Source organism: Haplochromis burtoni, unplaced genomic scaffold, assembly GCF_018398535.1.
Source record: "Haplochromis burtoni strain Fernald_Lab_line unplaced genomic scaffold, NCSU_Asbu1 Contig_22, whole genome shotgun sequence".
NCBI lineage: Eukaryota > Metazoa > Chordata > Actinopteri > Cichliformes > Cichlidae > Haplochromis > Haplochromis burtoni.
In genome coordinates, this window is record NW_024582383.1 from 2672816 (window position 1) to 2686078 (window position 13263).

A 13263-nucleotide genomic window follows, 5' to 3' on the forward strand; every position below is an offset into this window, starting at 1 on the left:
TACTGACACTTTATTCACTTTTAGTCACTTGCAGTTATTTATTCACCTTCAGTCACTTTAATTTTAAAACTGTATATACTGTATATTCTGTGTATTTATTATTTCACTCCTATTTCCTGTTCTTATTGTTCTTATCTTCAACATATGCTGAACATTGTTTGTTAATTGCCCCTTGGGGATAAATAAAGTCTTCTGATTCTGATTCTACTTTATGTTTGTGGATTCAGGAAATCCTGATGTCCCCAAAGTACCCCAAAGATAAATTTGTTTACAAAAAACTCTTCAGCCTATTTGGTCAAAGGTAAGACTGCCTTATCAGGCTACTTAGGTTGCTTCTCTACATTAGCATCAGACTTGTTTATTTAGATTTTGCTTTATCAGTGGAACAAAATTAAATTCTCACGATAAAATGATGTCTTTTCATGAATAAATAACCAAACTGTTTTAAAGTCATCCAGCTCTTCAATACACTACCTCTGCTGATTTAGCCAGCGCAGATCTGGTGTGCACTATAATATACTTTAAAAAATGAGAAATGTTATATATTTTTATGATTAGCCTATTCCATTTGAAGACATTTTGAAAAAATGCTTTTATTTTAACAGCAATTAGGAGTTGGGTTTTGTGAGAATGTTTTCTCAACTTCCTTCTTTGAAGGTTCTTAGGCAATGGCCTGGTAACAGCACGGGATCATGAGAAGTGGTACAAACAGCGCCGGATCATGGACCCTGCGTTCAGCAGCACGTGAGTTATGCATTTGTTGCTTTATAAGGTATACCTTGCCTTTACCAGGCTGAAACCACTTTTGGCTTAAGAACTGCCTCATTTCTTCATGGCATACATTCAACCAGTGCTGGAAATAAGTTTTGGTTGAGTTTTGGTATTTTGGTCCATATGGCATCATGCAGTTGCTGCACATTTGTTGGCTGTGCATCCATCATTCAAATCCGCCACATCCTAAAGGACCTCAGCTGGAATTAGAGAGCTGACTGTGGAGCCCATTTGAACACAGTGAACTCATTAGCACGGTTAAGAATCAGACTCTGAATACTTTATTAATCCCTAAGGAAACTATTTGGATTACAGTTGCTCCAAGACAGTTACAGTAACAGACTACACTAATTAAATAATACAACATGTTACAGAATTTACAAATTTGACAAATAGCACTAATTTATCAAAAATCGCTCAATTCTAAATATCAAAAATATTGACAAAGAATATTACAGAGATGGAAAGAGGTGGAACAAACCAGTTTAAGAGGATTTGTAATGAGTAGTTACTCAGTTTGTAGCAGTCTGGACGTTCTCATCCCATCTCTGGCATCAACAAGGCAATTTCACCCAGAGAACTAGTAGAAACAGTAGGGAGATAGTAGCAGATAGTAGGAAGCTTTTTCTTTTTTCTGTGCAACAGTATCCGTTAATTCATTTCTGTGATAGTTTGTTGGGATGTCTTGGATGTGCTGCTTCTCCATCTAAAGCTATCATTACTTCCAGGTATCTGAGAGGTCTAACTGGAACCTTCAATGAGAGGGCAGAGAAACTGATGGATAAACTTGCAGATGTTGCTGACAGTAAAAAAGAAGCTAATATGCTCCATCTTGTCAACTGTGTCACCCTGGATGTTATTACTAAGGTATTATATTGCAGTCATTTTACCCTTCCAAAGGGTGAGTGTGTGTGTGCATATTTGTGTATACTTTTTTCTTGATCAATTTCAGGTTGCCTTCGGGGTGGACTTGGACCTCTTGAAGCATAGTTCACCTTTCCCTAAAGCCATTGAGACTTGTCTGAAAGGAATGGTTTCCTACCTTAGAGACAGATTTTTTCAGGTATTACTTCAGCGTTTGTTGTTATGCAGTAGTTCTGCCAAGAACATTGTTATCAGAATGCCATCCTAAACCTGTCAGTTTTCCATTCCAGTTCAATCCAAAGAACAGAGGATACATTAATGAGGTGAGGGAAGCGTGCCGCCTGCTCCGTACAACTGGAGCTCAGTGGATCAGTGAGAGAAAGACCGCCATGCAAAACGGTGACGAGGTCCCCAAAGACATCCTGACACAAATCATCAAAGCTGCAAGCCAAGGTTGGAGTCCCCAAATTTCACATTAGACTAGACTAGATAAGAGCAATAATATAGAATCTTGTTGAATCTGTGTGAAGAGCATAAAAACGAGTAAATAAACACACTGAAGAAAAATGATAGGACAGCACAAGTTCAGTGCCTCCCATATGAACTCTCCTTGGAGGTTTGTGTTAGTACCTGTTCATGATGAGAGCACATCTTAACATGGTAGATGTCAAATCATTTATAGGTAGTTTTTTATCATTTCAGAGGACAGCATGACTGAAGAAGATGAGGAGTTTATGCTGGATAATTTTGTGACATTCTTCATTGCCGGTGAGTCTCTGTTGTTTCATCTTTGATGTTAGAAGTAGTGCCCTGTGATGGACTGGCGATCTGTTCAGGGAGGATAGTGCCTTTTTCTCAGTGACAGCTGGGATAGGTTAAGAAAACAATTAAGAAAATGGACTGATGTATGAAATATTACACAATAATTTGGGCCTGCTCTATCTTTGTGGAACACCAAAAGGTTTGCTGTGTTAAAAGGCGCACAATGCAGTCACCACTTTAAGCATCAATTTTTAACTTAATGCCAAATGGTTTCATCTTTATAAAATGTTATCTATTGTCAGGTGTAACGATGCAGGTATTCACAACATACATTCATTTTCATGGACTACTGACCATCCAGATGATGGATGTATTGTTATAGACTGTATATCAAAGATGGAAATAGCTTTTGTGTCTGTGGCGGGGCGTGCAATCATGCATTGTAATGGGTGCTGTGTTTGTGGTTGCGATAATGTTGAGCGGGCAGCGGGAGAGCTGCAGCTCTGTGAGCATTGTGAACAGCAACCGTGTGAGTCAATAAAGTATGCTGCAAAGCATGAACTTGCACCCGGGTCTGCCGTGGTCATTTACAGTGTCTTAAAAGTGAACTTTAAAATGGAAGTGAATTAAACCTGCTTTCTTTCTGAAGCCCACGAAATGGCGATATCTGCGGTTGCTCCTGTTCCTATAGAAGTCTATGGAAAAATGACTTTTTCCATAAATGGCTTTCAGTGGTGCTGTTTTTAATGTGATTTTGTAAAACCTGCAGAGTTTATAGGCTCAGGCACTCATCCTGGGTCAACACTGAATCAAAAACCAGTATGCTAGCCATACTGTCTTTGAGGAGAAGGTGGCTGGGGCCTATCTGTAGTATTAAACAACACATTTATTGGTTTGTCAGTCAAATGTCAGGTGTGTGGGCTGACCCCCTCATCATCACATCCTTTTCTTTTTGGAATCAAGATGGTGGAAACTCTCATCTTGCAGCTTTGCAATCAGACCAGTGAATGATGTTACAATAGCTGCATACATCTTTTGTACTGCCTAATGTCGTGTGTAATTTATGCTATTTCAGGCCAAGAAACAACAGCCAATCAGCTGGCTTTTGCAATCATGGAACTTGGAAGACATCCTGATATACTGGAGAAGTAAAAAGTCAAAATATATTGCGCGACAGTTTCCACTATAGCAAATAGACTTTGGTTTCTTATGGAGTTTTCTCATTTCTCAGAGCGAAGAAAGAAGTGGACGATGTTATTGGGATGAAACATGAAATAAGCTACGATGACCTGGGCAAGTTGGTCTACCTGTCACAGGTACATGTGGCAATTTGAAAATTGTGGTACTATTTTTCTGTATCTTAAAGTATCCTTGGTCTTCTGCATTAATGAGATTTGTGGTTTTAAGCATTTTCACTGCTCTGTTGAGTAGAACGGTGTTATATATATATATACACAAGATGTGCCGTATGAATTGTATACATCTTCCCCCAGGTGTTAAAAGAGACTCTGAGAATGTACCCCACAGCTCCGGGCACATCTCGTCATATTGCTGAAGACATGGTGATTGATGGGATCCACATACCTGGAGGATTTGTTGCTCTTGTAAGTTGTGAAGATTTTAAATATGTTTTAATACCTTCTGTCGTGTGTGTGTGTGTGTGTGTGTGTGTGTGTGTGTGTGTGTGTGTGTGTGTGCTTCTAATCATACACATGATGGGATCCACATACCTGGAGGAATAAATGCTTTAGTGAGACATGTATTTTTTGATGTGTTTCTAGCAAAGCAGGAAATACACTTCTGTATAAACATCAAGATAAGTAAATACAATATTTTCTAATGTTTAGTTCAACTCCTATGTGAGCGGGAGACTGGACAAATTCTTCGAGGATCCACTGAAATTTGATCCAGACAGATTTCACCCAGATGCTCCCAAGTAAAGAACACACTGTTTCACCATGCTGACATGTTTTACATAATAATGTTTGTACACCCATTATTATCTCAGATAAAATGAGTTAAATGGTTCCCAGTAACTGAGGCTCTCTTGTCTGTTCAACAAGGCCTTATTACTGCTACTACCCTTTTTCCCTCGGTCCTCGTGCGTGCCTGGGAAAGAACTTTGCTCAGGTGAGGATGACAACATAATGTGAAGACCCGCTCACCTATAAACACACTGACTCATCTCTGTGGGCGCTGTTGTGTTTTTTAGATGGAGGCTAAAGTGGTGATGGCCAAACTGCTCCAGAGATTTGACTTCACTCTTGTCCCAGAACAGACCTTTGACATCCTGGATGCTGGCACACTCAGACCAAAGAGTGGAGTGTTGTGCACTTTGGGTCACAGGGATTACAAAAATAAAGGATCTTAACGGACTTCACATTGGAACAGGTCATGGGTATCTATATGGTGGGGCAGAGTTTTTACTCTTGTCTGAAAACTGATTTTTTAAAGAAATCCTTGTAATGAAAATAGTCTCATGTATGATTGTAATACACGCAATATATTCATATGAAATGCTTATAACTATTTTTATGTCTTCACTGGAATAATCTATTATTATTATGGAAACATTTTTGAGGAAGCTAGGATCAATACCATTTGCTACTGTATGTATGTACACACATATACACACACATATAAATATACACAGACACATACTGTGCAAAGCTAATTTCTTTTATTTTGCTTAGAACATAGGAACTTCTTTTCTGTTAGTAACAATTTTCCTAAATATAAAAGACACTTTCAAAGCTGTCTGTTATGTGCAGACACATCACTGATTCATCACTTGAGTTATAGGTGCCTATTGTATGCTTGAATGATTAATACCACTTTAAATAATTAAAGGAAAATCAGGCTCCTTGTAAGCAAAATATGGAGAGAACTGCAAAATGTATTGCAGTTGCTTTTTCATAGCCACTGCCTGTAGCACTCATTTAAACATGACTTTTGTGTAAATGAAATAAAAATGAAATACAATGTCTGTTTTGAGGAGTTGCCCCCTTTCTCTACCCCAGACAAACTGTATACAGTAATAACATGAATTAACAAACTGTTATTAGAGAGTGAAATCTCAGAGGCACACATCCTATGTGCCATTTTTCTTAACGGTTTAGTTTTTCACAAGAGGTTCCTACTAATGTTTCAGAATAAGAGCCCAGTTAAGAAAAGCTCTTACTGTCTGGTGAGCGCTTTTAATTTGAAACAAATCCAGAAAGTTTGCATAAACGGCGTAAGGTACGAAATTTCACAGCGGGAGAGGTTCAGAAGTCGTGATGAAAGACTGGTGGATGATGAGTTTATTGGCTGTCAAACGAAAAGTGAAGATGTCAGACATCTTCATCTGCTGAGATAAATAAACGCCTCGCACTATAAGATGAAATGAATGCATTTTATTTGCTTTTATCTTGTTTCTTGTGTTCTTGATGAAGAAGACTTGAATATAATGTTAATATGAACAAAGCAGAGTGTTCCGGGACTCTGAACTCTTAACCTTAAGTAATTAATAAACCTGCAGGTGCCGACAGCTTTTAAGGTGGAATGCATTTTATTTACTAAAGATGATGCTTAGAGGCAGATTTACCAAGTGTGTGCGCCAGCTCAAAGCCCTCTATTGGCCTGAAATTCAGCTTCAATTAGACGCCTTTCTCTTCCCAAAATATTGCGCTCTGAAAGCACAACTTCTGCAAACACATATGAAATACAAAGCCGAAAAAAATACCCGGGCCCACTCCTTTATGTCGCAAAATCGAAACTGCGCCTGTTTAATAAATCCCAGCAGTAGCCTTTTTAAACTGTAGAGGGTTTTTGCACTTGTTCACAATGTTCGCAAAATAACAGCGCGAAAGCTGTGACATTCAGTGCGTCTCCGTGGGCTCTCTTCTTTGAAGTACGCTATATCGAACTTCCGCCTGATTAGATCTGGCTGTGTGCGGTCGGTATTTGGAGCTGCTCCCTTGTTTTTCCACAGCCACGGCGGCTGGATCTCCCGTTAATGCGAGTTTAGAACGACGCCACTGGGGTAAACCAGCTTGTGACCTCACTGAGGCTTGTTTTGTGTCTCCCCTCGGTCTTCAACCAGGGATCCTTCGCAGTGTTATAGAAAGGACAACCATCTTTGACGCAGACGTCTACGGGATATTTCTCAGGATGGCAGTTTTCAGCTTACTTCTGTCTTTGGCTGCTCAGACGCTAACTTTTCTCTTCTTTCTGCTCGTCGTTGTGTTTCTCGGATACTGCTTGTATGTTAAACACATTCATATGAAATATGACCACATACCCGGCCCACCGACGGACAGGTAGGTAAAGTTCTCGGCACTTTTGCTGACACTGCTCGACGCTGACCACTTGATTTCTTCCCCAGTTTTCTCTTCGGACACTCAGCATCGCTTTTGAGGATAATGAAAAATGGCGGAAATATGCACCAGAAACTTCTGGAGTGGTAATTTGAACGTAAACGATGGTTGTGTGTAGGAGTGATTAATAAATAATGATAAAACGTATCATATATACGGTAGTATGTCTTTTACAGGGCGGATGAGTATGGGCCTGTCTACAAGATATATGCTCTGCATTACGCTGTAGTGTGTGTGTCCTGTCCCGAGGCAACAAAGGTAAACTGTGACAACAGCATGAGTGTGTGCAGTAGCGGTTTTTGATACGGGCGACATGGGTCCGAGGCGGCATCGCAGTGGGGGGCGGCATCACGGGCATCGGCAAAAAATAAAAACAAATTGCTCGTATTCATGCTGCCCCGACATCATGCCAGCGCGTATTGGGAATAGGCACCGATCGGTTTTATGTCGCCCATTTGCTGGGGCGCCAAAATAATACCCTAAAATAACAGAAAATAACTTTCTCATGAAAATACGGTTATTTTCAGTAATGACAATACAGTTTGTTGCCCTGATTTTACATGGGATTTTGCCTTTTTCAAGTGCTTTTAAACATTAAATTAGGAACATTTTAATGTGATTAAACAATGAAATTACCTATAAAAAAGGCCAATGAATGTGGCACTATGAATAATAATACTTAAATGTACAGAAATATACAGTTAACAGTTGGTTTAAATAATAATGGATTGCTTTCATATAGCGCTCTTTGAGACCCTCAAAGCGATTTACAATTCCACTTTATAATTCCGCCAGAGGGGGCGCCAGAGGGAGTGTTCGCCCAGACACGATCTGATATCGTCGTGTTGGTGTTGTTCCAGGATCAACATTGCAAGTGACCAATCAGAATGTTGTGATGTCATACTTTTGCGACTTCGGGAAAAACCGGCGTAAAACAAAAAACTGTACTTAAGCTGCGAGAAACCGCCTCTGTCCGCCGATCAACGGACCCTGACCCTAACCCTTTAATAAACGCTAAGCAGAATTGATATTGTCCTTGGAACATTGGAATTTCATAAATGCACGAATGGCTTGGCGCGCCAAAGAATAACGTCACAAGAATGTGATTGGTCACTTGCAATGTTGATCCTGGAACAACATTTACTATGCTGTTCCAGGAACAACAACGCGACGATATCAGATCATCCGTTCGCCCAGTGCGCCAAACAGGCTAGGACCGCCGCTGAGTGTGTGAAAGTGCTTGGCACAAATCCTGCCCTTAACCTCAAAGTGTGAACTACTGACATTTTGGTTTCACTAAGCATAACTCCTGATAATATTCGTATCAAATCTTCTTTCTCTAAAAATTTTTTTTCTGTCTTTCTGCTCCTGGCTTCAGCAAATATTGATGTCCACAAAATACCCCAAAGATAAACTTGTTTATAAGAGACTTGCCAACCTGTTTGGTCAAAGGTAAGACTGCCTTATCAGGCGCTTTTTTGTAGCGATGCACCAGTTCTAAAAGGCTGTGCTGTTACTGATATCATTTTAACTTCAGTTACTGGCTGGAATTGATCAACAAAGGCAGATATTAGATACCAGTGTGATACTTTGCATTCATTTACCAATATTTAGAGGTGGAGTGAGCTTTGCAATACTCTTATTTGTTTAACACCTGGACTAAGATTAAGACTCACAGGTATAATACAGACCACCACTGTACTCAGTGTTGGGAAGGTTACTTTTGAAATGTATTCCACTACAGATTACAGAATACATGCCCCAAAATGTATTTTGTAATTGCTTAATATATAAGTAATATACTTTGGATTACTTAATATATTATCATGCTTTTTAACAACTAATGAATGTCCTATTGCTGTGTGATTTATTACTATTACTGAAGGCTACTCTCCACACCAACACCAACTAGATGTTTAAATCTTAATATAAATGAGTAACAGTAGGTGGACATTAGGTAAGGCTGCACTTTTTGCAGCGATCTCGTATAGAAAACTATTCCGCGCGTATATAAAACAGGTCTGTGGCTCTGAACCGTAGTAAAGGACCTCTGGCTAATACGTCGGGTTCGTGTCGGGCTCGTAGCCAAAAACTAGCTTTACTTTGTTGTCTGGGTCAACTTTGGTAGCGAGAGACAGAGAGAGGCGCTGAAAGGCTGCTTCAATGGAACTTATTGTTTCGGAGGAAAACAGGAACACAGCGTACAGTCGAGTCTTAATAGCTTACTTACAACTGGGCTCGTCAGGCTCTCTGTTTGGCTGCAGTGGTTGTTATTATATTTACATGCTTGCAGCTCCTGTTTCTGCTCGGTGACAGCTCGTACTTTTCCACTCACCTTTTTCTCCCTCCCTCGCTCACAGACACATAACGGGTATGGCAGTCCATTCTCCCTGCAGCACGGACTACACTGCCAATCAGGCTACATGCTTTAGGGCGATGCCTGTAACACTCTGCTATTGCCTTCATATTAAATCATTTTTTGAATATTTCTTCACGTCATTATGAGACGCGAGATTGAGACACGGGCATTTGAGCCTCTTAATGCGTGTTTTGTTTGTTTCCACCGGTGTGGAATTACCAAAAATAGAGAGGGCAGAGCCGAACATATGAAACAGGAAAAGACCGCCGTGTAATCCCTTTATTTCAACAAAGTAACTGTATTCTAAATACCACCCTTATAAACAGTAACTGTAACCGAATACAGTTAGTCATATTTTATGTTTTAAATACGTAACAGCGGTACATGTATTCCTTTACTCCCCAACACTGACTGTACTGCAGAGATGGGAATCAATGACGTACTAATACTTTATCACATACTTAAGTAGCCTTTTTCCCTCACTGTGGAGGCAGTCTGAGAAAGCTCGGTGAGTCCATCAGGATCGCGTCGTTCTGTCATGTATTCGCTGTATGGCAGGCAGGATGTGGATTCAGGAGACAGAACATAAACTCAAATCTAGCAAAAATAATCATAAAATCTCAAACAATAACTGGGCAGGAACGAGGAATCCAAACACTAGGAATTTCCTGGGAAACACAGAATAAGGTAATACGCAACCATGAGGGAAGAGGGGCAACGTGGCAATGAACAAAGGGAGACAGAGATAATATATACTCACAGGATAATAAGAGAAGACAGCAGATGGCACGCACAGCTTAAAACTATAGGAGGACCAGATAGGAACATTTAGATTAGATGCAACCTGAATGCCAACAGTAAGCAAAACTAACAGTAACTAAAACTCAGAGGAATAAAATAACGTATTTTGTCAACTGTCTTCTTTGAAGGCTCTTAGGCAACGGCCTGGCAACAGCACGGGATCATGAGCAGTGGTACAAACAGCGCCGGATCATGGACCCTGCATTCAGCAGCCTGTGAGTTTCACAGTTATCACAAAAAGACAAAAGAGTTTGTTTGTTCAACCACTGATTTTTTTCCAAATGAATTTCTGTGGTAGTTTGTTGGCAGGTTCTGGCTCCTCCGTCTAAAGCTATCATTACTTCCAGGTATCTGAGAGGTCTGATGGGAACCTTCAATGAGAGGGCAGAGAAACTGATGGATAAACTTGCAGATGTTGCCGACAGTAAAACAGAAGCTAATATGCTCCAGCTTGTCAACTATGTTACCCTGGATGTTATTACTAAGGTTTTATATTACAGTCAGTTTTACAGCTTTTACAGCAGTCTTTATCCAAATAATATTTCCTCATGTTTGTGTTTTTCCTTGATAAATCTCAGGTTGCTTTCGGGGTGGACTTGGACCTGCTGAAGAACACTTCACAGTTCCCTAAAGCCATTGAGACATGTTTGAAAGGGATGGCTCACTACATTAGAGACAACTTTTTCGAGGTATTACTTTAGTGTTTTTTGATGAGCGAGATGAGAGATGAGATAGCCTTTATTTGTCAGTTGCAGTTGCCCACAACCGAGATGACAGACCTTGCCGACCGTACATAGAATACACAAACATCACATTGGGGAGACAGGTCAGGCTAGGTAGCAAGGGGAAAAAAAACATCGAAATGTGTAACACAAAAGGATAATCCAGGAATGCACAGATATCAACACACCATAACACAATAAAACACAGACAAGCAACATGGGAGAGTATTCCAGTGTGTACAGCTGATCTGGGTCCACTGCAATCTTCGATTGCACCTCCAGCTGATCCGGTGTCCACATCGGATGGGAGGAGGCGTTGGATTCGGGGGAGGGAGGGTGATAGTGAGGGCGTATCAGTATCAGCGTACATGTTTCGTGCGTGTGCATGTGTGTGTATCCCGTGTTCAGCTGAGAGAAAAGGTCACCACGCCTGGTTAAGCATCAGTCAACAGTCTCCAGTTGACCCAGGTGACCAAGTGATTGTTGTCAGAACAAAGAGTTCCAACAACAATCTTGTTATCATGGGAAGAATTTGTTGTTCCAGTCAGCTTCGACCTTGGCAGACCTTCAGCTGGCGCCGGTGGGATAGCCACATGAGTGAAGCTGGTGAATGTTTGGGTTTAGTGCAAACAATGGCATCCAATTTTTACAGTTGGTTTAATGTCCATCACTGGTCACCAATTATCTCAATTCCCGTTGTTCTTCTCCAAGATGTTATCCATATTGCGTTCAAAACACAGTCTGAGTACTCCCAGCCCTGCCAATCGTCTATCATGTCGGCCAGCCTTATGGGATTTTGAACAGCTGTAGCCGCTTCTTGTTCTTCGATAAGCCAGCTCCAAGCCAGCTCCAATCAGCCCGAACTCCGTTATCGTGGTTCCAAATTGGTAGATGTCGTTCAATGTCCTCCGTCGAGTGTTGCCAGACACACGACGCAACCGACCATGGAGTATCCGGCAGCAAACGTCTCCGCAGGACAATCGGGCTCTCCCAAGCCTAGCAGGTTGTCAATTCCATTACGGGACCAGTTGATCAAATCCATAATTCTTTAGGTTTTAGAGAACAAGACCGAGAAACTCTTTGAGGGTTAGAGTTAGACGAGACTAGACAAACACCTAGAAGCAGCAGCAGAGAAGATAAGGGAGGGAGAGGGGGAGGCGTCCGCCTCCTCCGAGAGCCAAAGAAGAAGAAAGTATGTACTGCAAGTCTTGTTGCATGGAATGTTAACTTCTTCAATCTGCCATTCCAGTTTAATCCAAAGAACAGAGGATACATTAATGAGGTGAGGGAAGCGTGCCGCCTGCTGCGCAAAACTGGAGCTCAGTGGATCGCTGAGAGAAAGGCCGCCATTGAAAACGGTGACGAGGTCCCCAAAGACATCCTGACACAAATCATCAAAACTGCCAACCAAGGTTGTAGTCCCTAAATTTCACATTTGAATAGACTCAGTAAGCCTTGAGCATTGATTTTAAATTGCTGTGAATAGTACACACAAGAGTAAACAAATACACTGAGTTTTTAGTTGTGGCGAGTGGAGTGTTCTTTGTTGTGGTCTGCGTGCTGATGCTGAAGAAGCGACATCATGCCGATGACACCAGCAAACTAAATAAACTGATCAGGAAGGCTGGCTCTGTGATTCGCTTGAAAATGGACACTTTGGAAGCTTTGCCGAATATAAACAGATGACTGATAGAGACATTAACACAGAAGACATTGTAACATCTGATGTGTAATAAATGAAAAAAAGAGAAAGAAGCCAAATATTAATTTATATGTCAATTTTCTTATTGTTTCAGAGGAAATCATGACTGAAGAAGATGAGGAATTTATGCTGGACAATTTCGTGACATTCTTCATTGCCGGTGAGTCTCTGTTATTTCATGTGTCTCCAGCAGACTGTGATACTGAAGAGGATAAGCGGTTAACAAAGTAGATGGGTAGTTGGATGGATCTGTGAAATGTCACAAAATAAGTTGGATGTTGTGCTTCCTTCTGGCACACTGCAAGGCTTAACTGCCACAGCATATTCGTCCACATATATGAAGCCCCCTTCATCAAAGACTGGTTTAAATCCAAACACTGAACCTTGGGGTACACCAGAAGTGACCGGGAATAGACGAGAGCGGAATGATTTCAGTTGAATAAACTGGGAGTGGTGAAGGAGCTATGGTTGAAACCAGGTCAGGGAGCTGAACAGGATGATGAATGAGTGACTGGACCAGAGACTGGACTACAGCCTGAACTGACTGGAGTGTGTCAGAGATGCCGAGAGAGGAAAGTCTGCTTAGAAGGACAGAATGAGAGATGGTGTCGAAGGCTGAGCTCAGATCCAAAAGGACGAGAATGGTGAGAAGACCAGAGTCAGCTCCGACTAGAAGATCATTAGTGACTTTAAATAAAGCAGTTTCTGTACTGTGACATGAACGAACACCAGACTGAAATCTCTCGTAGATGTTATTATTATCCAGGTGTGAATGAAGTTGAACTGCAACTACTTTTTCAAGTATTTTAGAGATGAAGGGTAAATTAGAAATTGTACGGCGGTTGTTAAAGTTGTTAGGATCTAAAGAAGGTTTTTTCAGCATGGGAGTGACTGAAGTCTGTGAAGGTTCTCAGTCATCCAGGT

The 13263-nt window shown here is 41.0% G+C and overlaps 2 protein-coding genes across 2 annotated transcripts in view; both read left to right on the forward strand.

Moving 5' to 3' along the window:
• Positions 1–227: 227 nt before the first annotated feature.
• LOC102311639 (cholesterol 24-hydroxylase) lies at positions 228–5745 on the forward strand (the record flags this gene model as incomplete). Its single annotated transcript, XM_014332018.2, is given in 12 exon segments — positions 228–301; positions 658–744; positions 1500–1638; positions 1724–1834; positions 1926–2088; positions 2338–2403; positions 3473–3545; positions 3629–3713; positions 3891–4001; positions 4245–4333; positions 4461–4527; positions 4610–5745. Coding segments are annotated over 12 exon segments (1215 nt in total). The 3' UTR covers positions 4769–5745.
• Positions 5746–6209: 464 nt separating this feature from the next.
• LOC102306044 (cholesterol 24-hydroxylase) overlaps positions 6210–13263 on the forward strand; it is a 23735-nt gene continuing 16681 nt past the window's right edge. Inside the window, exons 1-9 of the mRNA XM_042218700.1 lie at positions 6210–6698; positions 6764–6841; positions 6932–7013; positions 8134–8207; positions 10044–10130; positions 10263–10401; positions 10494–10604; positions 11887–12049; positions 12434–12499. Of these exons, the coding sequence (XP_042074634.1) occupies positions 6550–6698; positions 6764–6841; positions 6932–7013; positions 8134–8207; positions 10044–10130; positions 10263–10401; positions 10494–10604; positions 11887–12049; positions 12434–12499 (949 nt within the window). The 5' untranslated portion in view covers positions 6210–6549. The remainder of the gene's footprint in view (positions 6699–6763; positions 6842–6931; positions 7014–8133; positions 8208–10043; positions 10131–10262; positions 10402–10493; positions 10605–11886; positions 12050–12433; positions 12500–13263) is intronic.